Source organism: Zootoca vivipara, chromosome 12 (assembly GCF_963506605.1).
Source record: "Zootoca vivipara chromosome 12, rZooViv1.1, whole genome shotgun sequence".
Classification (NCBI taxonomy): domain Eukaryota; kingdom Metazoa; phylum Chordata; class Lepidosauria; order Squamata; family Lacertidae; genus Zootoca; species Zootoca vivipara.
Genome location: NC_083287.1, coordinates 1,170,718 through 1,198,491, shown reverse-complemented (window position 1 = coordinate 1,198,491; position 27,774 = coordinate 1,170,718). Strand labels below are relative to the sequence as shown.

The 27,774-nt window shown below is 44.4% G+C and overlaps 1 protein-coding gene across 6 annotated transcripts in view; it reads right to left on the bottom strand.

The window, feature by feature from the left end:
• Positions 1–27,774, bottom strand: part of ADCY1 (adenylate cyclase 1) — a 171,867-nt gene that overhangs the window by 106,794 nt on the left and 37,299 nt on the right. For all 6 annotated transcript variants that reach the window (XR_009558355.1, XM_035101384.2, XM_060280537.1 and 3 more), the window contains exon 2: positions 6,703–6,852. Coding sequence is in view for 5 of the 6 variants with exons in the window: in XM_035101384.2 (XP_034957275.1) it covers positions 6,703–6,852 (150 nt within the window). In the remaining variant the exon portion in view is untranslated. The remainder of the gene's footprint in view (positions 1–6,702; positions 6,853–27,774) is intronic.

Below are 27,774 nucleotides of genomic sequence, written 5' to 3'. Positions count from 1 at the left end.
TCTTATAAAAACAACAGAAAATCCAAAGGAAAGTTTGCCAATAGTTCTGGAAAAGATTATGGAGTCTGGTCAGGTGGCAGGTTTCATACTCAACAAAAATAAAACCAAGTTGTTGGTGAAAAATATGGTAGAACAAGATAAAAAGGAGGTACAAAGAATTACTGGTATGACAAGAAGTAAAAAAGTCAAATATTTAGGAGTATGGATTATGGTGAAAAATATTAACTTATTTAAAGACAACTACCTAACAACATAAATAAATAAAAAGAAATCTGGAGATCTGGGGCAGACTAAATCTATCATTCTGGGAAAGGTTCTCTATGATAAAAATGAACGTGCTACCAAGGATGTTGTTTTTGTTTCAATCAGTTCCGGTGATCAGTGGGGCAAGTCCCTTCAAAGATCGGCAAAGAGACATTTCAAAGTTTATTTGGTAGGGGGACGGACCTAGAATTAAACAGAAATTACTAACCAAAAGGCTTCTCACTACCAGATCTAAAACTATTACGAGGCATCCTGCCTCTGCTGGATCAGGGAATGGATACTTTTACAAAACACAGATATGCTAGATTTAGAGGGTTTCGGCAACAGATTCGGTTGGCACACGTACTTATGGTATGAAAAAGGCAAAGTACACAGAGGGTTCCTGAATCATGTGATAAGACGATTATTATGCATGGTATGGAATAAATATAAAGATTTGCTAGAACAAAAAATGCCCTGGTGGCTATCACCGCTTGAGGCAATTTCAGTAAAGAAAATGAACATGAGCAAAGACTGGGCAACCTCTAAAGAACTTCTTAAGGAAGAAGAGAACTAGTTAAAATTAGGGGGAGAGAGGAAGTAAGAAACTGCTTAACTGACTGGTTATAATATTACCAGTTGAATGATATATTCAAAGCAGATTTTTAAAAAAGGCTTCACCACTAAGTTATCGAGATTTGAGAAGTTAATACCAAGTAAGGGGAAACTACTTTCCACAATGTATAGGATCTTGCTAGATTGGTTGGTGAAAGATGAAGAAGTAAAATCAGTGATGATTCAATGGGCCAGAAATTTTGGGTATAACTTTCAAAGAATGGAATGGAATGGAATACTTTATTGTCATTGCGCATAGTACAACGAAATTCAATGCCATCCCATAAAAAACAAAATAAAAACACAATTACAGCCTGGGAAAAACTCTGGAGAGAGTACTTAAATTTTACGGCATGTTACACTTTGAAAGAAAACTACATGAAGATGCTCTGTTGCTGGTACTTGTCACCCTGTAAGCTAGCGAAAATGTACAGAACCAGCTCCAACTTGTGTTGGAAATGTAAAGAAATAGAAGGAACTATGTATCATATGTGGATAAAATGCAAAAAGATAAAGGAATTTTGGGAAATGATCTACAACAAGCTAAAAAAAAATGTTTAAATTAACCTTTCCCAAATAGCTGGAAGCCTTTCAGCTCGGGATCATAGGTGTAGAGATACCAAAAGACTTAAGGAGATTGTTCATGTATGCAACTGCAGTAGCGAGAATGTTGTAAGCCCAATGTTGGAAAGGAGACAAAAATGGAATGGCAGACGAAATTATCTGAGTACGCTGAAATGGCAAGATTAACAGGGATAGATTAATAATTCAACAGAGAATGGGATAAATATAGACAAAATGTAAAAAGTTCACTGTAAGCATGTAAAATCTTTGTTGGGCATTGAATGACTTCTGCAATGTGAAATAACTCTAAGACGCATTGGATAATTGTAAAATAGATGCTGTTCAATATGCAGTTGATATAGTTACGCAGAGAACCCAGGTTGGGGAGGAGGGAAGCCTCAATATGGGGAAAACCTTATTTTCTTTCTTTCTTTCTCTTTCTTTCTTTCTTTCTTTCTTTCTTTCTTTCTTTCTTTCTTTCTTTCTTTCTTTCTTTCTTTCCCCCACCCCCCTATGTATACTACTAATGGAGAGCTAGAACTGTGATCCACTGTACAAAATCAATAAAGATCAAAAAAATAAAATATAAAAAATTAAAATAAATGCATTAAATTGTCAATGCTTTCATTGCGGGTAGCAGAGGCACCGGACAGGATTAATAGTCTACTGGGGGTCTTGCACAACAGTGGATGATCAGATCCCCACACAATGTCATGTCAAACTCTGGTAAGATGTAACCAAGAGCAGTTGTCACCCATTTTTACCCCTGTTACCAGAATTTATGGAAAGTTTGGGGGGTTGCCCCTCCAGCGGACATCATACACACACAGCCCAACTACCGAAATCAACAAATCACTCTTGCAGATGTCCCCACAAAACACTTCATCACACAGTCCCCCCCCCCCCAATCTCTATTCAAAGGGCCTCCGCTGCACATGATCAAATGTAACAATTCACTGATAAATGCATCTATGTAATGGCTCAATGGGAAAACTTTAAAGTCATATAAAATTGCTCCAGTATAGGATTTTCGCTGTTCCAACTTTGTTCTGTTCAGAAAGTAAACGGCTACAAAGGGGGGAGCCTGGGATGTGGGCAGGGGCAGCCATAATCCCTGAAGCCTGAGAGCATGTACTCAGCAGCTCCTTTCCTAGGTGTTAATTGCTGGCATCCTGGCCCCAGAGTGGCAGGCAAGTGGCCATCTCAAAGACAATGGTGAACCCAGCCAAAATGGATTGGGGACTCAGTCAGAACAAAAAAGTGTACTTGAAACAAATAATTTATTACGGTCGAAGACCAGCTTTTGAAAAACACATTTGGGAGAACAATCCCGAAATACAAAACATATATATAGAACTTTATACAACAATAAAATTAATATTTATAAATGTAATGAGCATAAAAATACTTAAAACTTTTAAAAAGCTGTCATGGAGAACTGGCGCTGGGTCGCTCGGGGAACCGGAATTAGGGACTTTCAAATGAGCTGGTTTGTCTCAGGGGAAGGTCTATGTCTGCAGATCTGGACACAGAATCTGGCGACCGCCCGGGTTGTCTTCTGGTCTTTGCCAAACAGGAGCAGGTCATATCTTTGCTTTTCCGGGAGGTCAACTAACCTCACCAGGATGGAATCCAAGGTCTCCCTACGTGCCTCTTCATAGAAGGGACATCTAAAGAAAAAGTGCTCTGGGCTTCCTATTTCCCCCAATGAGCAGATGCAGAGTCTTTGAGCATATGGAACTTTTTTGTGAGCTCCTTCCAGGACAGGCGTGGGCAGGGCTGAGCTTCTGGCAAGTGTGAAAGCCCCTCTTGCCTTTTTGGCTAAGAGAAAAAAGAGGTAAGCTGCCGGAGCAGCTATATATCTCCCAGTTTCTCCAATTTTATATTCGGGGCATCTTGAGCAGTCCTGTTGTCTCTCAATGTCTATGATTCTTTGTCTGACCGTGGCCTTTGCTTGGCTCAACCCCAGACTTAGAAGGGCTTGGGGAGCAAAACCCATTTTCTGGAGAGTGTTCAGGACTGCTGTTAGCCAGCCTGATCGCAGAGGATCGATGGAGCTATTCCTCGGGGGAGCAGATTTAGTGCCAGCCATTTGTAAATTGATGATAGGCAGATGAAAGCCTCCACTCTCATCATCCCCATTTCTAGTCTAACCCATGCGTTTGAGACGCATCTGGGGACATGTAGGAGAGCTCTAAGAAATTTAGATTGCACATGCTCCAGGGGGGAGAAGGAAGAGGAAGGTGGAAACAGAAAGGCTCCATAAAGGAGCTGTGCCAGTGTTTTGGCCTTGAATAGTTTAAGGGCTGCCGGGGGGGGGGGGAACCCCTTGGGCTCTGAGAAATTTGAGGATGCAGTTTGCAGTTTTTTCCATGGAGCTCCCAGTGGAATTTATGCGAAGTTTGTTGGATCGTGAGGCCTGTACCACCCTTCCGAGATATTTATAGTTTGTGACTTGTTCTAATTTGTGGCCTTGAAGTTCCCAACTTCTAAGCTTTGGTTTTTTCCCAAAGGCTAATATCTTGGTTTTTTGATAGTTGATTTTGAGGCATTCGGTTTCACAGTATATAGCGAGCTTTTTTAGTGCCCTTTTGAGTATAATAGGGGTTCTGGATAGAATTACCGCATTGTCGGCATATAACAAAACCGAAATACGGCGGTTTGTGAGCTTTGGTGGATGGAGTTCTCAGTCATTTAGTGCGGCTACTAAGTTATTTAAATAAAAGTTGAATAGCAGTGGAGCCCAAAGGCCCCCTTGCCTGGCTCCCTGGTAGGTATTAATGGGGTCTGTTAGGTGTCCTAGGCGGCCGCACCTGACACTGAGAGCCGTGTTTGTGTGCAGTGCCTGAATTAGTAGCAGAAGCCGTCTATCAACTGAGGTGCCCTGTAGTCTGTCCCAGAGTCTGGTTCTGGAAACTGTGTCAAAGGCTGCTTTTAAGTCTACGAAGGTGGCGTATAGTTAGACCTGCCCTCTTGACTTATATTTACCTACTAGTTGGCCCTGCCATGCGTTGCGGTGGCTCAGTTTGTTAAATGGAGCCTCAGAGTCCCACTTCAGACTCCCCTCACCTTCAGAGTCCCCCTGTTTTTCGTGTGTTATGTTTACATAGGTGCATCCCTGTGTCTCCCCCCCCAACCTGTTCTGTCCCTCCTCCCCCCATCCCCCGGTTCATCCCTGTGATTGGGCCCAACCTGTCCCAACCTATGACCTATTTGCCCCCACCCACCCAGGCAGGCCCCTACCTCCACTTGGCCTACTCTGGAAAGTGGCCTAGCCGAGGCAAGATGCTGTGGAGAGGGCAGGTTTCATCCCTGTGTCTCCCCCCACCCTGTTCTGACCCATTACCTATCCCTGCCCCCTATTCGGCCCCCCATACTCCCCGGGCAGGCCCCTACCTCCACTTGGCCTAGTCTGGAAAGCAGCCTAGTCTGCTGCGGCCTATTCAGTCTGCCGGGCAATGTTGAGCCTTGTTGCTGCAAAAGGCCTGTTTTCAGTTGGTTGCTGTGGAATTTTGTGATGTCATCTGGTGGTGCGGCTTTGGAGGCAGCAGCGTGCAATCTGTCTTTCTATTGGATGCTGCTGGAGTCTTCAGAGCTTTTGCTGGTGATGTCTAATAGGGACACCACTTTTTTGCATTTAATCATTATTTTAGGTGTGAAAGGTGTGGTTTTTTGATAATTTTTTTATGCCAGATCCCTCCCTGATGGGCATGGAATGCTGTGGCCAAATTTGTTGGAATTCAGTTCAGCAGTTACGGAGGAAGGGTGTTACATAGATGAGATGTTGTAACGTTAGGCAATGATCTGTTGTGGACCTGCCTGGGTATCAAAACTCACAGAAGTGGTGGCTCAGTAGAGGACAAAACTTACCTCAGGAATAGTGGCGACAGTTTGTGTCTTAGAGTTACACGGAGGAGGCTTAGGAGGATAACCTGGGGTGCCACAAAGTTGCCAGAGTGGAAAGGGCAAACTTTTGCAGTGGGGAATCAAACTGAGTGAGACCCTTTACTGTAGGCAGGAGGTTATTCCGTCAAACAGCCTAGAGTTTCTCAAGATACCAGGCCACGTAAGCTGGAAGACTCTCTTTACTAAGAAACCCAAGTAACAGGGGTTTATTTTAAGGCGGCAGGAGAAGAGGGAGGGTGGTTTCACCCCTGGATTCCTGTGTCGCATTTTTAGTAATAGAGAGGGAGGACATTTCGTCACATAATTGGTGGCAGCAGATCCCCTAAAGTTTAGTGACAACGCCGGGACTGGGTTTGTCGAATATTAATTGGTGGCAAAGTCCTTGGGTCTGTCGCAGGGGCAAACCTGTTGCTCAGGTTTCTGCTGGAAACCCCTTCCAGATTGTGACTTAACTATGACGTATTTGTGATATATGCATGCATGATGCGTCACTAAGGGTGTTGTGGGTAAAAGGGGGGAACTTATAAAAGAAGGAGCCATCCTTTGTTCAGGGTTTCTTCCTGCTTCTTCCATGTGGTGGGTGAAAGTCCTGTTGCAACAGTCTTTTGAATAAAGATCAGGCCTACTGGCTGCTGTTTTGCTCCTATATTCTTGGCTGGTGTCTTTGTTTGGCAATCCAAGTGAGCCCAGGGATTTTCCTATAACACCCCTAACAACACACCTCTCTCCACGTGGTGTGGAACTCAATACTCTTTGCCTAAATTTCAAGCTGCAAGTGGCTAAGGAGTAAGTGGACCATTAACAGGTCCACTAACAGATAATATAAGGTTATCTCATCTGCAGCTTTACCTGAACAATCTTGTTGCAAATTCAAGACTATGCATTCATAATAGCATCCGCTAAGAAGACTGCTTACTGGATTTAAATTAGTTTTAGTACACCAGTGTAGTTTGGCCCCTGAAAGTATTCTCCCCACCATATATATATATATATATATATATATATATATATATATATATATATACCAATGCTAGTAAAGAGAAGGCAAGAAGAAGCATGACTCTGAAATCCAATTTACAAATTAAAATATAATTTGCATTTTGGGTTAAGTGCTATCTTACTCGAGGCCAAGTGAAGATTCTCCCATTTCTCTGCTTTATCTGGAGCTTATGCTAAATATGGAATCAGTGCTGCCTGCTGTGTTTTCATTGTTGATAAGAAATCAAGAGTGGGGCAACTGCGCTTGCAAATGAAAATACACTTTGCAATGAGATGCTTTTCCTTACAGATCAGACGCTTGTCCTACAGGATATGTGCCAATATGATGCCAAAGAAAGACAAGGGGGGGAAAAACAAAAACACATTTCCACTGACCTGTTTTTCATTTTCATCCTCCAGCTTCAGCCTGTCCTCTATGCAGTTCCTGGCCTGAAGGAAAGCCTTTCTTTGCGCCCTCTCTGTCAAAATCCTCACAAAGACCCCATACAAATTTACACTGACAAAAAGGATAGCATTGGCCACAAGCTGTAAGGGAAAAGAAGGGGACAAAAGAGAGATATTATAATTCAGACACTCTCACATATCACTATCAATCACCATTCTGACTCAAATCCAGTTTATTTTCACAGAATTAGTTTGCAATAGATCTGTCTTGCTGCTGGGTCAGATCACTGCTCCATCCAGTTCCCTCTTGTCTTCCTCGACTGACGCTACTTTGTCAGGTCCCCAGGAGTTTCCCCAGCCCCTTTCCAGTGATTGCACGTGGGCAGTGGCAGAGTGTGTTTTAACCGCGCCCAAGGTGCAGGGGGCAAAAGGAGCCCACCGTGTGGCAACCCAGCCCCAAACTGATCCCAGTATCACGAAAGGCTTGGGGGCTGGGGTTGTGTGAGGAGGCTGAGATCCAAGGGGGCATGGAATCCTTCTCACACCACTCTCCCCAAGTCACGTTGAGAGTCTGGGATCTGTGTTTTTACATTGTGTATTTTTATAGCATCGTCCCTCCCCCGTCGCTGCCACCAAGAATGAATGTATCAGGCTGCAACTTAACTGACTGCGGATGAGGTGGTTGGCACAGGCATTGGGTGAGCATTCTAATTTCTGCGCTTACTGAAAATGACACCAGAGTGAACCCGGCAGTGGAGATTCCCATGGCTTACATCAGATTGGGGGATTGCCACCTCTAGGAGCACTGAGGTCCAAGCCCCCCATCTGGGCAAATGGACAGATGCAACTCCACCACGGAGCCCTTTAACAGGATACCCTATTTCTGGAGGGGAAAGTGAGAGTACAACAACCCCCACCCACCCAAGGCTAAGGTTACCCAATGCCTAAACTGCCAAAGTTGTGGCAATTGCTACGAGGTAGGCAAAACCTCCAGCTCATAGCCAATTCGCCTGCAATATACTCGGAGTCGAGAGTGAATTTCATGCTCTTTATTCAGCTCATAGTCATCAAGGAGAAGAGGAGAAGAATGGCTCTTTTCCCAAAACCATCTGCTTATATACATTATTTACACAATGGGCCTTGCGTGATTGGCTACTTCAGGGCTACACCTGTGGGCCAATCAGGTTGTGGATTGACTTCTGCCTGCAGCCTGATTGGCTGCTCCTGCAGGCCAATCAGGTTGCGGATTCACTTCCACCTGGAGTTGGATTGGGTAGCTCCTGCGGACCAATCAGACTGCTGATTCTGAATCCTATTGTTCTAGGATTCAGCTCAGTACATAACACGCCTGACAGGCAAATTCCTACCCGGCCCCAAAAATATGGTGACCACCGCAGCCATAGCAAGGTCAATTCAATGAGTAAATGAAAAATTACAGGAGTGGATAGGTAGGTTAATCCAACGAAGAAGAGCTTGGTGTTGAAGGCTGGTGTGGGCTGCGTCAAATCCCCTGGGAGCAGACCTGAGGGAAGCCTGATTGTTTCCTCTACCCCCCCCCCCCCAAGAGCCCGGACCATAGCTGCCAAGTTATCCCTTTTTTTAAGGGATTTTCCCTTATGCTGAATAGGCTTCCTCGCGAGAAAAGGGAAAACTTGGCAGCTATGACCCGGACCTTTGTGCCAGCCTGACATTGGCCAATTCAGCAGGCTGCATGGAGCAGGATTTCAAGCCAGGAGCACAAGCCAAAGCTCACGCTCTGGCAGGGATGAGACCCTGACACATAGCCCTGCTTCATTGGGGGGGGGCACTGTCTGTCCCACAAACCAGCCACACCCCTAGAAGGGGGTAAGCAGACCTCTAGAGACAGATAAGCAGAGAAATGTAGTAGAGTGGAGGCCACAATTATATGTGTGTCTGCAAATAACAAAAATATATACCTCAAAGAAGCTGACATTTTTATGTGGGGAGCAGATAGGCACGTCACTTCTCAACTGCATTGCTTTTTCTATTCCTTTCAAGACATGCTCTGCAGAGAGTTTATAATCTCCTCTGGCTTTATCCCAGTTAGCAGAATGAGTTAATTCCTTCAGATGCATTACCTGAGGCTATAATTAGAGTGCATTATACTCTGCAAAATGTTGTTTTGAAATGCATAAATAAATTCCACAATATGAGACTAAAATTAGTTCTGGCTTCTGAAAAACATCCCAGTCCTTCATTTGGATATGATGCAGAGGCAGCAGCAGCAGCACATTCATAAGGATCTTGGGATCTTGGGGTCAATTCAAGGAGGTTTTACCAGGAGAGCCAGGGCAGGGTTTGTAGGGCAGCCAAGAGATTTCAGCAGAGGGCGCACAGCTTACTCCTGAACCCCAAAGCAGAACTGGACAGAAGCCGTGGCCAAGAACTTTGGCTGTACTGTAGTTAAAATATGATACCTCACAATATAGAGAAATATAGGTGATACTGAGTCCTAGTTCCAGGACTAGGTTCAATGACAGTATTATCTTCAATTATAGTACATCTAATTGCAGTCTGCTTATGGCATGTATAAACTACTCCCTTTCATTTGGGGCCAGATGGAGCTCATGAGAACCAGAACAGAAACATGCAAGTTGACACCCGGGCACCAGTTCATGGGGTGGCCGTGGTCTGGGCCTGGGTTCGAGGGTGAGGCAGCCCTCATCCACAGGGACTCTGGACTGGGACCAATCCTCTCATGAGTTAATTGGGCCATGGAAGGGCAATGATAAGAATGATACTGTGATTCAAGGAACAGAGGAAGGGATGCAATGCTAACACCACCCATTCTGAGGAGAGGGGGGGGAGTCCAACTTTCCAAAGTTTCACCATGACTGAAGCATTTAGGTCACAGCTGTTTCATTTTCCTATTCTGAGGCGAGGCGAGGCATGGTTGGGGCCATGCCTTGCCTTCACAGAGCTCGGATGTTGCTTCAGCAAGAAATAACCTGAAACCTAAAATAATAATAATATTTTTTTTTGTACCCCACCCATCTGACTGGGTTGACCCAGCCACTCTGGGCAGCTTCCAACATATATAAAAACATTATTCCTTAAAAAGCTTCCCAATACAGCTTTTAGATGTCTAGCAGCAACATCCTAGTTGTTAGTCGGTGTTGTCCCCTCAACAGGAAGGTGCTGCTTTAGTTCAAGGGGTCCAGCCCTCTCCTGTAATCTCCAATGGCAATGGGACAAGGGCTCCTCTGGCCTCACTTCTGGGCCCGAGGGGGGCAGACCAGGCAGGCTTCTGCAGTAGCTGCACTTCCAGGGCTGACTCTGGCAGCCATTTCTGAAGGCCAGAAACAAACCATTCCCACAACTGACACCCCCCTCCCCCCCCAAAAGCTCACATAACTGTCACATTAAGCCTGCTAATAAATTCATGGATGCAGTTAACACAGTGCGTCCCAAGAAAATGAAGCCAATTCCATAAGGAAGCCAAAGAAATTTGCAGAAAATATGTGTCTAGTATTCTTTTTTGGCTCCTATCCACCTTGGCCCTCAAACACTCCACTGCCTTCCTGGCCTCTGAAAAAGGCCTAGGACCATCTTGCTCTGGCATCCAGGGCAAGCTAGGCAAGGAAATGCCTGCACTGCTGCTACAGTTTCCCACAGGGGCTAGAAAGTATTTTTTTAACGTGGAATTTTTTGAAAAAGCTTTTTAAAAGATCAATCAATCCTAGCTGCCCTGGCAAACCACAGTGATGGCACAGGCCTTCTCCTGGCCTTCTTCGAGTAAAGGCAAGGAAGAGGCAAGTTTATAAAATAATGCATGCCATGGAGAAAGTGGAGAAAGTTTTTCCTTTCTCTTAATAGTAGAAGCCATGAACATTTAATGGAGCTGAATGTTGGAGGATTCAGGACAAAAGATAAAAGAAAGTACGAATGTGAAACTTTCCCCCACAGGAGGCAGCAATGGTCACCTCACCAGCAGAGATGCTTTTACACAGGGCCGCCCTATGGCAAGGCAAGGCTGGGTGGTGCAGGGCGCCCGGGCGCCCGGCCACCAGGGGGGTGCCGCGCTGCTGAGCCTGCAGCAGCCGCACTGTGCGCTACACCCGCCAGACAGCTGCACTGGGAAACGGGGCGGGGGGTGCCGCCGGAGGGATCTTTGCACCACAGCGCCAGGGCACCGGGTATGCTTAAGAGGGCCCTGCTTTTACAAGTGGATTACAAGTGGATTAGGCAACTTCATGGAGGAGAGAGCCACTGCAGGCTCCTAGCCAGGATGGCTCTGCTCTGCCTCCAAAGTCAAACACAGTCAATCCTTTGAACAGGAAATCACAGGAGGAGAGAGGGCACTTGTGCTTGGATTCTGAGTTGTAATTTTGAGTTCTTTTACATTGTTTTACTGTTGTGGTAATGCTGTATTTTAATATTAATGTTGTGTTTTAATCATTGTCATCTGCCCTAGGACCTTAGAGTGAAGGGCAGGGGTTAAAGCGCAATCATCATCATGCGAAAGGCTGGACTAGATGAATCCCAAGCCGGAATTAAGATTGCCGGAAGAAATATCAACAACCTCAGATATGCAGATGACACAACCTTGATGGCAGAAAGCGAGGAGGAATTAAAGAACCTTTTAATGAGGGTGAAAGAGGAGAGCGCAAAATATGGTCTGAAGCTCAACATCAAAAAAACCAAGATCATGGCCACTGGTCCCATCACCTCCTGGCAAATAGAAGGGGAAGAAATGGAGGCAGTGAGAGATTTTACTTTCTTGGGCTCCTTGATCACTGCAGATGGTGACAGCAGTCACGAAATTAAAAGACGCCTGCTTCTTGGGAGAAAAGCAATGACAAACCTAGACAGCATCTTAAAAAGCAGAGACATCACCTTGCCAACAAAAGTCCGTATAGTTAAAGCTATGGTTTTCCCAGTAGTGATGTATGGAAGTGAGAGCTGGACCATAAAGAAGGCTGATTGCCGAAGAATTGATGCTTTTGAATTATGGTGCTGGAGGAGACTCTTGAGAGTCCCATGGACTGCAAGAAGATCAAACCTATCCATTCTGAAGGAAATCAGCCCTGAGTGCTCACTGGAAGGACAGATCCTGAAGCTGAGGCTCCAATACTTTGGCCACCTCATGAGAAGAGAAGACTCCCTGGGAAAGACCCTGATGTTGGGAAAGATGGAGGGCACAAGGAGAAGGGGACGACAGAGGACGAGATGGCTGGACAGTGTTCTCGAAGCTACGAACATGAGTTTGACCAAACTGCGGGAGGCAGTGGAAGACAGGAGTGCCTGGCTTCCACCAAAGAGTCGGACACGACTAAACAACATCATCATCATCTGGTTGTCTATTGTGAGAACAGGATGCAGCTCTAGATGAGCCTCTGGCCTGATCCAGCAGGCTCTTCACATGTACACTCCCTTAAAAATTACATTTAAGTATAGATTTTAGTTTTTTAAAAAGTGAGCAAATACCAGCTGTGTTTGGCTTTCCAGGGTCCGGAAGCACAAACACCTTCTTTGATATTCTGGTAGCATCTGCTGTTTACTTGGTCTGAGAATTATTTCTCAAGGGAAGCTCAAATGCTGGCTCAGCTCAGCCAAACCGTAACTGCTGGCTCAGCTGTCAGTCTTGCCCTTCTTCATTTGAGTCAGGCAGATTCTCCGTATTTTAATTAACGAATGTTTAAAAGCACTGCAAACATTTATCTGTTCATTTGCCACCTTATTCCTCTAATAAAAGAATATTTCATCTGTGCAAAATTCCTTCAGATATTGAATGGGTGGGATTTCTTGGTGACATAACTGGGGGGAGGGATGCATTAGCAGAATGCACTGCTAGTTCAAAATTGCAGAATAATTTTGTTCTGTTTTCCCACACCTCAACCTTACATGGGAGAAGTACATCTTGAATAAACTAGGTAATGGCATATCCAGGTCAGCTCCACTGCTCTGAATGTTTAATGGATCTTCACCCTACTTTTTATATTTGCTGGCACATAGCCTTCAAGACTTAGGAGTGTACAGTAGTTTAGTGCTTGCTCTTGTCTTTCCGCTCATAACAAGCTCTTTCTTGTACCGACTGCTTGCCACCTTAACTGCTTTCATTTAATTTCATTTCACTGTTAATTTGTATACCGTCATTCCTTACAGAAGGTGGCTACAAGCTTAAGAAACCAGATCTGAAACCAAGAACACGCTTCTTATAACAATACCCTACGCCAAAGGATAACCCTTATAACCCTACGCCAAAGGATAAATGGACATAAATCTGACATCAGGAATCACAAGACAGAGAAACCAGTAGGAGAACACTTCAATCTCCCAGGACATTCTATACAATATCTCAAAGTAGTTGTCTTATTACAGAAAAAAATCAGAAACAGCCTGGAAAGAGAAGTTGCTGAATTGCAACTCATTACCAAGCTTAAAACCATGGAGAGATCTGGTCTGAATAAGGACATTGGATTCTTATCTCATTATACATGATAAAGCTTTCTTATGCCATCTCACCCCTTGCTTTTTCCTGCAAGACCAATTGCAGTCGTTAACAGTCATCAACAGGTTTACCACTCCTATCAGCCAATCACCCATTCCCACCACCCTTCTGAGTAATACCCCTCCCCACCCTCTGACTATACATAAGGGTCTGGTGACTTCTGTTTCAGTGTATCTGAAGAAGTGTGCATGCACACGAAAGCTCATACCTATGACAAACTTACTTGGTCTCTAAGGTGCTACTGGAAGGATTTTTTAATATATTTTTTGTTTCGACTACGTCAGACCAACACGGCTACCTACCTGTAATTTTACTTGCTAGTAACTGTGATAGACTATCCTTTCCTATTGGAAAGGGTAGCTGATATATAACCACTGGGGAAATGAGTCTGAGCCTTCAATCTTCTGGACTTACCACCTCTCTGGAAAACCATTTCTTCTCTTGAAAATATCCAGGTAACTCTCTTAATTTGTATGTGCCTTCATGAGGTCTACAGAGGTGGCATCAGGATGGTGGGAGAAAGAGCAGGAACACACAAGCACCTGAGATTGCTAAAACCACTGATTTTGAGTCCAGAACACTAGGATACGATTGGGAACCAGGCAGAGGGCTTTCTTGGTGGTGGCACCCGCCCTGTGGAACGCCCTCGCATCAGATGTCATGGAAATAAACAACTATCTGACTTTTAGAAGATATCTGAAAGCAGCCCTATTTGATGTTTTATTCTGTTTTTAATACCCTGTTGGAAACTGCCCAGAGTGACTGGAGAGGCCCGGCCAGATGGGTGGGGTATAAGTATTAAATTATTATTATTATTATTATTATTATTATTATTATTAAATGAAAAGAGGACAGTCATTAAACACTGCCTTGCTATGGAAAGTAGGATAAGCACAAGAGATCCATGAGAACCTATCTGGAAATTTTCTCTCCCTTTTTAATAATTTAAAAAAAAGAGAATTGCTTTTCTAAAAAATGGTGGGAAATGGTAAAAGAAAGTAAGAGAAATTATTAGCATAGCACAAGACTGTACTCAGACAGGTAAGCTCAGATTTCAGTGCAGGTAAGCAACTGGCCATCAAATTATCCAAGATAAATCAGTGAGCAGGTCCAAGTGTCACATAATCATCCATTGTAGAAGTGAGGCCCATGACCTATTTGCTCTCAATATCACCCAGTATCTATATATATAAAAGTGTGTGTGTGTGTGTGTGTGTGTGTGTGTGTGTGTGTGTGTGTATACACTGCGTGTGCAGAGGTAACACCCTTGCACCGTAACCGCTGAAGCGAATTGCATCAAATTAGGGCAAAGCGTACCTTGCCCATCAGGGAGGGATCTGGCGTATTAAAAAATTCAAAAAACCACACCTTTCACACCTAAAATAATGATTAAACACAAAAAGTGGCGCCCAAATTAGACATCACCAGCAGAAGGTCTGAAGACTCCAGCAGCATCCAATAGAAAGGCAGATTGTGCACTGTCACCAGCAGAATCTCTGAAGGGCGGCGCCAAATAATGATGTCATCAACCGAGCAACTGAAACCACAAAGGCGGCCATTACCAGACAACCCACAAAGTCAGGCTAGGGCCAAGGAATGAAGATACAGGGCGGAGCCCTTGGCTCGCATTTAAATACTAGCCCAAGCCAAGGCCGACAGACTAGGCTTCACCTCTACTTTAAAGCCTACAAACTAGGCCTCGGCTCTACTTTACAGACTAGGCCTCGGCTCCACTTTACAGACTAGGCCTCGGCTCTACAGCCTACAAACTAGGCCTCTACTCTACTTTAAATACTATCCCGAGTGGGAGTGGGGGGAGGGGCCCGAATAGGTCATGGGCTGATGTAGGGTGGGGGGAGGGGGATGGGATACCTCATGGATGGGAGTAATCACAGGGATGAGACACAACAACGGGGGGGGATACATAGTCCAAGGGGGAACGGACACATCCTCCCCATTTCCTGGGAAACAAGGACCCTGAGTCAGGCACAGCAAACAATCATAAGAAAACAACAATAATTATAACAACAAAACCGAGGTCTCTGGCATCGCGAAGGGGGGGGGAATCCGCGGGGGCATGCGGATCCCCGTAAAAAACCCTGGTAGAGCGTCCAGGGGGCATACCTGCCCGGCGGAGCTCCAAACGCGACTCCTCCGTTGCCCGGGAAGCTCAGTAGAGCCCCCGAGAGCCAGCGGAGTGGCAGTCGCGGGAGCCATTTTGGGCACCATTGTTACCTCCAGAAAGCGAAGCTCCGAGCCTACAGTCTGCAAGCGGTGGATTCTTCCTAAAAAAGTTAAGACCTGGACTAAGTAAGTCAAAATTTATTGATTGGGATCAAGAATTTGGCACCGGGAGGAGGCGTAAAAAGGAAGTCAGCCCCCCCCCCCAACTGAGTATGGAATGAAGCAGTAAGCTTTGGAAAACCCAGAAATACAGTTTTAAAGAACTTTTTCCTGATGCAGAGTAAAGGGAAAAGTTAAATGTGTACTTAATCTCTGCAAAAGACTGAGATTTGACAAGAGAGAACCCCCCTGTGAACTTGGAGCCGGGTCAAAGGAAGTATCAGCTAGTCCTCTTTGTGGCGTCACAATAGAAAGGAATGTGTCTGTCTGAGAGTGAGAGACTGAAAGCTGCAGACAGATAAAGAGGATTTCTTTTAAAAATAACTTTAAGGCTGCTCAGTACTGACTTTGAGTTGGATAGTCAAGAGAAAAAGAAAAGAATTAGAGGTGGGATCCAGACCAAACTGGATTTTATTTTTTTTCTATACCGGATAATACAAGAACAACAACAATACCACTTCCTGTCTGCTACAAATATGGAGGAGGAATGTGGCAGTGGACTGGGAGAGAAAGTTCTGGATGGTGGTGAGGAAGACACACAGTTGGATTTATTGATACTGAAAACAATTCTGGAACTGACAGAGTATTTCTAAACTTGACACATGGCTTTTGGTGGATAAGACTGTGGAAGTACCAGTATTGAACATTGAAACAGATGAATCACTTGAACTTAGAAAGCAAGAAAAGGGAGAAGAAAAAAGACCAGAGGAGAGTGTATGCGCTGGTGTGACTTATGGGGGAATCCCAGAAAGGATAGAGGAGAAATACAACCTTGAAGGACAATTTGCTGAACCAACAGACTTGATATTTGAGATAGAGGAAGAGGAAGAAGAAATTACTGTTTCACCAGTGGGAGAGGTGGAACAGGGAGGGTATCAAGAAGAAACCACTGTTTCACTGGTGGGAGAGGTGAAACAGGGGAGGGTGGGAAGGAGGTAGTAAGGAGGTAGTACGAGAATACTTGGCTAGTTTAGATGTATTCAAGTCTCCAGGGCCAGATGAACTACATCCAAGAGTATTAAAAGAACTGGCAGAGGTGATTTCAGAACCACTGGCAATAATCTTTGAGAATTCCTGGAGAACAGGCGAAGTTCCAGCAGACTGGAGGAGGGCAAATGTTGTCCCTATTTTCAAAAAGGGGGAAAGAGAGGACCCAAACAATTACCACCCAGTCAGCCTGACATCAATACCAGGAAAGATTCTAGAGCAGATCACTAAGCAAATGGTCTGTGAGCATCTAGAAAGGAACGTTGTGATCACTAAGTCAGCATGGGTTTCTGAAAAATAGGTCACGTCAGACTAATCTGATCTCATTTTTTGACAGAAATACAAGCCTGGTAGATGAAGGGAATGCTGTGGATGTAGCCTATCTTGATTTCAGCAAGGCCTTTGACAAGGTGCCCCATGATATTCTTGTAAAGAAGCTGGTAAAATGCGGGCTAGACAATGCTACCATTCAGTGGATTTGTAACTGGCTGACTGACGGAACCCCAAGGGTGCTCATCAATGGCTCCTCCTCATTCTGGAGAGTAGTGACTAGTGGGGTGCCACAGGGTTCTGTCTTGGGCCCAGTCTTATTCAAAATCTTTATCAATGACTTGGATGATGGGCTTGAGGGATTAGACAACTGGGCCAAAGCAAACAAGATGAATTTTAACAGGGAGAAATGTAAAGTACTACACTTGGGCAAAAAAAATGAAAGGCACAAATACAGGATGGGGGACACCTGGCTTGAGAGCAGTACATGTGAAAGGATCTAGGAGTCTTGGTAGACCACAAAGTTGACACGAGTCAACAGTGTGATGCAGCAGCTAAAAAAGCCAATGCAATTCTGGGCTGCATCAATAGGAGTATAGCATCTAGATCAAGGGAAGTAATAGTACCACTGTATTCTGCTCTGGTCAGACCTCACCTGGAATACTGTGTCCACTTCTGGGCACCACAGTTCAAGAAGTATACTGACAAGCTGGAACGTTTCCGGGGGGGGGGGCAACCAAAATGGTCAAAGGCCTGGAAATGATGCCTTATGAGGAACGGCTTAGGGAGATGGGTGTGTTTAGTCTGGAGAGAAGGTTAAGGGGTGATATGATAGCCATATTCAAATATATAAAAGGATGTCATATAGAAGAGGGTGAACGGTTGTTTTCTGCTGCTCCAGAGAAGCGGACATGTAGCAATGGATTCAAACTACAAGAAAGAAGATTCCACCTACACATTAGGAAGAACTTCCTGACAGTAAGAGCTGTTCGACAGTGGAATTTGCTGCCAAGAAGTGTGGTGGAGTCTCCTTCTTTGGAGGTCTTTAAGCAGAGGCTTGACAGCCATCTGTCAGGAATGCTTTGATGGTGTTTCCTGCTTGGCAGGGGGTTGGACTGGATGGCCCTTGTGGTCTCTTCCAACTCTGATTCTATGATTCTAACTGATACCTGTAGTAGCAGCGTTGTGGAGAGTCAGCCTACACAGCTTGCCAGCGGGCCAGTGTGGACAAAATGCAGGGGCTAGAAATGAAAGCAGCTCAGAGAGCGGGAAGGACCATGGAAGTACATTCTCAGAGAATGAGGAAGGGGTGGGAGCTGACCCCCTGAGTCCAAAGTCTAAGCGTATCTAGGGGGTCTTCAAGACAGAATACATCACAAGAGAAAGTTTGGCTGTTTCTGGTCTCACCGGAAACACCCTCCTTAAAAGGGGCATCTTTGATTTATGGACGGACGGCTGTGGTGGCCACTCCTATTAACTCTGTTGTTTTTGCAATAAATCTTTTTAATTAACTATGCTCATTTGTTATCAAGACTCCCTCACAGATGTGGGCCAACAAACTGAGGTTGAATCAGAACAGGATGGACATGTGGTGGGATTAAATGGGTTGCACTACAGAGAAATCCAATACAAGTTGCACTAGTGGAAACTCATTCTGCAACAATCTGCTTTTGTGCAACAAAGTTATCAGCAACCTGCTAATGCATTCTCTAGCACAACAATGCTCTTGTTATCACAAAACATTTATACAGCAGAACAAGAAAACTGTAAAATGGCGCTAACTTAGCACTGCATTAGAGAGAACGGCAAGTATGCTGTTTGAGAGTGCTCCTAAGTTTGTTTGTACACTGGAATACACTTCTGTCCTTTCTGCAAGCTGATAACTGGATAGGTGAGTAAGCTCCATTTGAGGGCTAATGATCAAGACCAAGCTGTACAGTGAAGCTCTCGTTTAGTGGGAAAAGCACTTGGAAGTGTTCTCTTCTTCTTCTTCTTCTTCTTCTTCTTCTTCTTCTTCTTCTTCTTCTTCTTCTTCTTCTTCTTCTTCTTCTTCTTCTTCTTCTTCTTCTTCAGAACAAGTAAAAGATTATACATAAAGCATGGTTCTGACAGCCTCCATATTGCTAAACAAAGGCATGACCATGTTAGGAATAAAATGGTGTCTGGGTCAGTTTCTTTCTTCTTCCCACATTAGGACAGATTTAGCTGGAGATATAGTGGCCACACTCTCTGCTCCGGTTATCAGAAACAGTTAATGAATGATGCCCAATTTGGTCAAAAGTCCTTGAAATATGAAAGGGTTTGCCTTGAGCAAACTATCAACAGCATTAATTTTCATGTTCTGTTACAATAAGCCTATCTGCTTTTTGCTCCAATTGCATTTTGTGAGAGCTGTCTCCAGAGATGATATGCTTTTCTTTTTGCAGGGAGATTTTAGCACTGGCATCTCCTGTCAGTCCTGCCACTTGTGAACTCCAAAATTCAACCCAGTTTATCTTTCCTAGAGAGGCTGAGCTCTTAATTATTGCCCTATTTGCCACCCACAAATGCTTTTGGAGGAAGAGTGGAATAGAAATTTAGAATCAGAGTTGGAAGAGACCACAAGGGCCATCCAGTCCAACCCCCTGCCAAGCAGGAAACACCATCAAAGCATTCTTGACATATGCCTGTCAATTAATAATCAGTTAATGATTTTACATAGGTTGACAGGCATATTTGCATTTCCCTGCGTGTCTCCACATTAAACCCTGTTCAATATTGTTAATATGTGTGTTATGGCATATAATATATTAAGATCAGGACAGGGATTTGAAGCAATTGTATAAACCATTTAGGCCAGATAGGGCTTGCTGATCAGAAGGTCAGCGGTTCGAATCCCTGCAACGGGGTGAGCTCCCGTTGCCCGGTCCCTGCTCCTGCCAACCTAGCAGTTCGAAAGCATGTCAAACTGGAAGTAGATAAATAGGTACCGCTACGGCGGGAAGGTAAACGGCGTTTCTGTGCGCTGCTCTGGTTTCGCCAGAAGTGGCTTAGTCATGCTGGCCACATGACCCAGAAGCTGTCTGAGCACAAACGCTGGCTCCCTTGGCCAGTAAAGCGAGATGAGCACCGCAACCCCAGAGCTGTCCACGACTGGACTTAACAGTCAGGGGTCCTTTACTTTTACCTTTACCTTATCAAGACCTTTAGATCTTCCATATGACTCTCCACAGCAGCCCTAACACACTCACATAACTGTTGCCTCAAGACTTCAGGACTACGAAGAGAGAATTGGGGCTGACCTGCCAATGCTACTGGTCATGTTGTTCAAATGCCTGATTATCGTCTTCTAAAGCAACTACTCTATTCCGAACTTAAAAATGTGAAGTGTAAAGCTGGTGGTCAACAAAAGAGGTTTAAAGACTCTCTCAAGGCAAATATAAAAAAGTGGTATAAACATTGACAACTGGGAAACACTGAACAGCCTTTACCAAAGGTGTCATGGGTTTTGAAGACGTTCAAACTCAGGACGAAGGGGAGAAACGCGCTAAGAGGAAGGCATGCTTGACAAACCCTCACCTTGATCAACCCCCACCCAGAAACCTATGTCTCCACTGTGGAAGGACGTATGGATCCAGAATTTGCCTCCACAGTCATGTACAGACTCACTGTTAAGACCATGTTCATAGAAGACAATCTCACTCAGCTACGAGTGATCACCAAAGAAGAACTGCTGTGTGTCTCAATAGCAGCATTAAAGGTAAAGGTAAAGGGACCTCTGACTATTAGGTCCAGTCGTGACTGACTCTGGGGTTGCGGCGCTCATCTCACGTTATTGTCTGAGGGAGCCGGCGTACAGCTTCCAGGTCATGTGGCCAGCATGACAAAGCCGCTTCTGGCGAACCAGGGCAGTGCATGGAAACGCCATTTACCTTCCCGCCTTGGAGTGGTACCTATTTATCTACTTGCATGTTGAGGTGCTTTCAAACTGCTAGGTTGGCAGGAGCTGGGACCAAGCAACGGGAGCTCACCCCATTGTGGGGATTCAAACCTCCGACCTTCCGATTGGCAAGCCCTAGGCTCTGTGGTTTAACCCACAGCGCCACCTGCGTCCCAGGCAATAGCAGCATTACCTCCATGTCAATATCAAGAAGCCAATTCCAATGAAGGAAGAAAGAAGGAAGTCCTTTCCCTTTTCCCTCAGAATGTTTTCCTAAGGATTATAGAAACGTCCATATTTCCCTGTGGTTACTTGAGTGTAGCCAAATGCCAGGCATTAAAGGCATTTCTGGCCACAGTCACTTTTCCATAATTCTGTTTCACACCATTTCCATATTAATCCATATTAATCAGTGTTTTTCTCTATCTCTATATATGATTTTAAAAAATTAAGAACGCCATCCACAATCCACATTCGTTCATTTTATGGTGCCACATCATAATCCTGGATTTGCATGAAGTTTGGGTGGGGTAAGGAGCAAAAGTGAAGGCAGGTTGCAGAACTGCAATGCCCATCAAATGGCAGAAAGAAGGAAGGAGCAGGGGACATGAAAACAACCGAAGACTGAGTAAAATAGGGATGGAGGAAACTGAGAGAAAAACTGTGGTTTTAAACAATAGCAGAGGTTTGAATAAAGTACTAGGGAATATCTGGGGCTTCCACTTCATCTCTCTGACATGAGGCAGCTGAGGAATGGAAGAGGGAAGAGTTTGACTTCAGTGAGCATAGTGAGAAGGGAGAGGAAATAATAGTACAGTTGTACCTTGGATCCCAAACGCCTTGGTACTCGTACGTTTTGGCTCCCCAGATTACGAGTCTACCGCTCTTAACCACTACACCACCCAGGAGAGCATTCCACAGGGCAGGCATCACTACCCCAAAGGCTCCCTGCCTGGTTCCCTGTGATTCCACTTTTCATAGTGAGGAAACTGCCAGGAGGCCCTCAGAGCTGGACCTCAGTGTCTGGGCTGAACCAATGGGGTTGGAGACGTTCCTTCAGGTTTACACACCAAAACCATTTAGGACTTTAAAGGTCAGCACCAACACTTTGAATTGTGCTTGGAAATGTACTGGGAGCCAATGTAGGTTTTTTTACTGGTGTTATGTGGTTCCAGAGGCCACTCCCAGTCACCAGTCTAGCTGCCACATTCTGGATTAGTTGTACAGAAGTTTCCAGGTCTCCTTCAAAGGTAGCATTGCAGTAGTCTAAGTAGGAGATAACTAGAGCATGTACCACTCTGGCAAAACAGTGCGCAGGCAGGTAGACACACTCAGCTGGCACACAAAATGGAGCTAGTAGACAGCCGCCCTGGGCACAGAATGCTGAAAGGGGTGGAAGTGGCTGCTTTAAACAACAACACTCTCAGAGACTGGTTGGGTGATGCAGAGCTGTGGGAGACGCCAGCCCAAGAACCCTCAAGGATGACACAGAGAAAGATTTAGACCTGGAACAGTGGTGGTAGGACACTGAGGAACAGTCTGTGGAAGGGACAAGCTGGGAGGTGATAGAAGCAGGAGGTTTGAGTGAACATGGGGGCTCAGAAGCAGAAAGCCGTTCCAGGACAGGGCAGAATCCAGAGGGTCTCAGTGTTCTGCTGGATCTCCTCCTGCTGGATCTCCTCCTCCACTGACATCCAGATCACAAATTATTATAATTTATTTATTTATTTATTTATACCCCACCCATCTGGCTGGGTTTCCCATCTGGGCGGCTTCCAACAAATACAAAAATACATTAAATCATTAGATCAAAAAGAATATTGAATGTTGGCGAGCAATGGACCAAAATGCAACTATGTCTGATTTTAAGTCTGAGCTGTAGACTGCTGTTGGAGTATTGCTGTAGAATGGATTTCATGACTGTCTGCTGTGAATCTGTTGTTTTAATCGAACTATTGTGATAGCTTCAATACTGATTATATTGTATGTATTTTTTCTTGCAACCCACGCTGGGATCCTGAAAGTGATTAAGTTTGGGGTATTAAGTGCAAGCAAGCACAAGCAAGCGATAAACAAACAAACAATAAAATTAAGGCACCTGTCAGAACTGCCTTTCCTGGGTCTTCTTCTACCCAGCATGCTACAGAGCAGCATACAAACACTGGAAGGGGAGGTGTCTCCTTCCCTGCCACTTGCCACTTGCCTCCTACTGCTCCTACTTGCCTCCTAACTGCTTGGAAAGGAAAGGAAAGGAAAGAAGGAAGAACTTAAAGACTCCCGGGTGGGAAGGGGATGTTGGCTGGACGGGGGAGAGTTTGTCCAGCCTGCATTTCAAAGTGAACTAACTTAGCCTTGCACTTCCAGGACTTATGCTTGGATCAGAAAATTATAATTAAATTCTCTGAATTTTGTGATTCAGCTCTCAGCTCAAAAATGTAGATTTTTACATATATTTAAATGTGCACTTAAGACAAAATACACGTAGAAATGTTACACTGAGGTAAAATACCTATCTATTTACATATGAATTTCAGTTTTAAATTTATTTTATTTTAAAAAAGAAAACACCCCGCAGATTACTGTGGAAATGAGGACACATGTGCAACTAGCATGAGCTGGAAATAGAGTGATCTGCGCAGCCCTCATGAAAGTATAAGAGATTGGATACCACTGCATCCCAGATTTCAGTGGGGTGGGGTGTAAATCAATTTGGCTTGACAAAGATTAAACTCCCAATTTGGAGTGTGTAATAGCTTGCTTTAATCTCCCCTTAATCTAAAACAATCCAATTCAAGCCTGAGGTGCTCACCCATGATCATTAACACATTTTAAAATCAATTTTTGCAAAAATTAATTGGAATATGGAATGAAAATCTGTAAAGACAGCAGCTTGAAGAAAGCATATTTTGCGGGAATAGACACCCATATAACGAAAATGGAAATTTAATAAACTCCAGAACAATTTAGAGTTCACTCAAGAACTCATGTAAAAGCCAGAAATAGAATGAAGGACATCCTGAGTTCTATGATTTCTTTCACAGAAACAAGCTGTGACCCAGGAGGCAATGGCACTTCACAGAACCGCAGCGGGTGGAGGCTGGGGAGCTGGCTAGACATTTGGTCTTCGCAGTCCTCCTTGTTCTGAGCAGGGAGCAGAGCAGATGGCAAGGGGTGGGGAGAACAGGAATAGAAAAAGAAGCAGTAAGAGAGGTGGAAGTATTCTCTATGGGGGATTTATCCAGCGTATAAGGAATTCTAAGGCATCACTGGCACTAATACTTATGGCCATTCCCAACATAACATTTGCCATTTTATCCCCTAAACCTAAACTGGGGCTCCAACTATGTTTTCCATATGTTTTCCAAATCTTCTGAAGAAAGGCCCTGATCTGCCCCACCATTCCTCAAGCTGAGAGGGGGGCTGAGAGATGTGAGGGACTGGAGGCCTCTGGATCTCCGTGGGCAGAAAGAGAGGAGACTTATGAAGTGTAGGTGCCCTCAAAGCATTGCTCCCTCTCATCACCAGCCATCCAGAATGGACGTTATAGGAAGAAGAAATGTCTCTGTTGCCTACTTGTGGGGTTGCCACCTATCCCTTGTAATAAAGGGATTGTCCCTGACTTCAAGTACAAATGCAGCGTCCATTAAGGGATGCAGTTTGTTCCATTTTTCTGCCTCACTTTCTTCTCCCCCCCCCCTCTTTCTCCTCTGCAGAGGCGAGCGCTGGGCTCAGCACCACCCCCCCGCCTCCCATCTCTACCTGCGCACTTGCCTCCCTCCTGCCTCCCTGTGTTCTCTTTCTCTCTTGCTTCCCTTTCCCTCCCTGTTTCACTACGGTAGATCCAGTGAGTGACACCTTTGGGGATGGAATTGTAGGGGCGGGACTGAGAAAGCTTTGAATGGTTGGCGTTGGGAAGGGGGAGGGGAGGGGAGGGGAGGTTGGCCGGCATGAGTGTTGTGCGCACCCACCTGAGTGTGTCTTGTTCAGTTTCTGTTAATTGGTTAATTGGTTCTCATGGGAAACTTACAGATTCTGGCTTCACACAATTAACTCAAGGCAGTGTCAATTTACTCTTGGCAGAAAGCCAAGGTCTGCCTGACCTAGAAACTACTCTCTTCTGATTGGTTAATGACCAGCACTGAACTCTGTTATCAAGGAATGCTAGCACAGTTGGTTTTTGTTAGGTGTTAGGAGTAGAAGTGCTGTGTATATGGTTGGAGAGAGAAAGAGTAAGGATTTATTTTGCTTTGCTTTGTATGCAGAAACTCTGCTACTTTTATTTTCTTTTAATAAATCCTGTAAATAGTTATTCTGCGTCTAGCCGACTAGTCACTTCCACCTCAACTAGCTTCTGCGCTGTGCAGGAAAACTCTGCTACGTTTGGGCTAAAGCCACTAGAGCTATGCCTGACACTTCAAAATTCTAAGATGTCTCACATGAAAGCTGGCAGTTCCTTTCCTGCAGACCAGGGAAGCAGAGGATGCTAGGCTGCTGCGTGGGTCCTTATTGCTTTTACGTGTTTCCCTGACCCTGTTCCTTTATAGAGGGGCAAGGTGGATATTGCAATCCTATTCTTTAGGTACCAAAGAAACCTCCTCCCCCACAAAACCAATAGCTTCTAAAAGTGCTTTAAATGTGTACTGCAGATGAGGACTCAAACTCCCTTGCAAGAAACTGTCACAGTCCTAAATTCACTTTAAGCCTGAACCTTTGAAAATAGAAGTACAGTAAGTCCCAATTAGTTCAGTTGAATTTATTTTCAAATAAGGATTTTCAAATAAGGATTGAAGCCTTTAAAGGGTTGTTGTTTTTACTTATTTAAATAAATTGATGCAAAATATTGTATAAAGGACAGGGTCAAAAATGAAGCACACATGTAACCCTAGTGGTCAGATGAACTTGTTTGAATAGGATGATGTGTGTGGATGTGTGTGCCATTAGCAGCTGCATGGAAAGGGATATTGGAGGCAAAGCTCTGTGAGCAAGAGAAACAGAATTTGTTGCTATCCTCACCCCCTTTCTCTTTTTGGATGGGTTTCTACATTTACCATTCTTCTGACGTGCAGAAATTCAGCAGGTGGGAAGGATGTGAGTCATTGAAATTAATGTGCATTGCTAACTTAGATCCATAAAATTCATTGGGTCTCTATGAGTATGGCCAGCACTGGAAACAAACCATTATAATGGATGATTTTGAAGTCATTTCTGCACCAGGTAAAGTAATTTTTAGCTCCCCAATTCCCCCCTCCCAACTTGTTCCATATTTTGCCCTACCTACTTGTAAGTAGACCAGAACGACTATGTTGTAATGCATAGGCTAGGATTAGTCCTATTTTTAGAGCTACAGTGCTCTGGTTTATTTTGTATTCTGTTTCAACCTTCTGCCGGCTTTTCCTCAACCTTTTATTGTTTAATAGTTTCACAAGTTCGACGTGCCAGTCTTGTGGGATATAATCCACTGGAGCAGACAAGTACAACATTACCTGTGTTGCTAGAGTTGACATGCAGGGGATGTTGGTCCAGCCAGTTGAACTTCCTGTTACACCTGGCTGGAGCACCCTTCCTTTGCATGTGACTAGTAGTGTGGGATCACACTGTGCTGTGTCTGATCACGAGTAAACGTCTTTTTGTTACTTATTAATAAGACTGTTGTGTCTTTATTCTTTTAGGAGGGATAAAAGGGGTCTTTTAGGAGGGATAAAAGGGGTCTTACCAGGAATCTTAAGAGATTCTAACGAATCTGCAACTAGCTTCCTGCTGTGTAAAGGGGGAATGCACTCTGCTGTATGAAGAAACTGGCTAGCACGAGTTAGGAAGGATAATAATAATCAATATATCCTCTCCTGTTACCCACAACATTCCCACAAGTCTCAGGGTTCAAGAATCCCCACATGCCAGAATGCTTGGCATTCAGGATACTGGATGTTTAGGATCAGAGTTTTCTCAGAGTTCCTAAGATCTACACTGGAAGGAAGCCATTTTGATGTGGAAATGTTCATACAGAGTATCTGGGATGAAATGGAGAAGTCTTGAGGATAAATTGCGGGTAAATTCTGTGTATGTGACTGGCACCCCAAAAGATCAATTGATGCATATTCCAACATATGCATTCTTGTAATTAATATGTCCACACACAAAAAAGGAAGGGAGAAGACAAATTGCATGCATTATGATCCACTAGAATTTGTTCATTCATGGGTAGGATAATTGTCAAAACCAAAACATTCAGGGTCTGCTCCTCCATTTGCTGTTGTCCTGATCTAGCTTTTTTACAAATAGTGGCAAATGCCCCCCCCAAAAAAAATACTATCATCATCATCTGATTATACCTTTACATAACAAGGTAATAGTAACATTCCCCAAACTCTGACCATCCACAAGTAAGTAAAGGTAAAGGTAAAGGGACCCCTGACCATTAGGTCCAGTCGTGACCGACTCTGGAGTTGTGCGCTCATCTCACATTATTGGCCGAGGGAGCCGGCGTATAGCTTCCAGGTCATGTGGCCAGCATGACAAAGCCGCTTCTGGCGAACCAGAGCAGCACACGGAAATGCCATTTACCTTCCCCCTACTTTGACGTGCTTTCGAACTGCTAGGTTGGCAGGAGCTGGGACCGAGCAACGGGAGCTCACCCCGTCGCAGGGATTTGAACCGCTGACCTTCTGATCAGCAAGCCCTAGACTCTGTGGTTTAACCCACAGCGCCAGTCATTAACAATCAGGCTATGATTAGTACAAATAAATTATTAATTCTTGTAATTTTACTTAACTTCTTCATCCAAAACATACTAGAAAACTATCAGAAGGGTCTTCAGTGGTTGTAAAATAGCAGTATGTTCTATGATATCTGTCAAAGACTTGCGCTTTAAAGAATGGCTACAGTTATAATTTTTTTCAGAAGCAAATTGGTAAAACATTATTACTTATATACATATCAGATGTGTTCAGTGGAGTGGAGTCTCATTAATAGATCTTACAAAACTGCAGAACCTTGAAATATTTAACTGTTAAAAAGGCAACAATTGGGAGGGGAGGGGGAAGCTTTTCTTTATTTTGTCTTTATTTTCTATTTA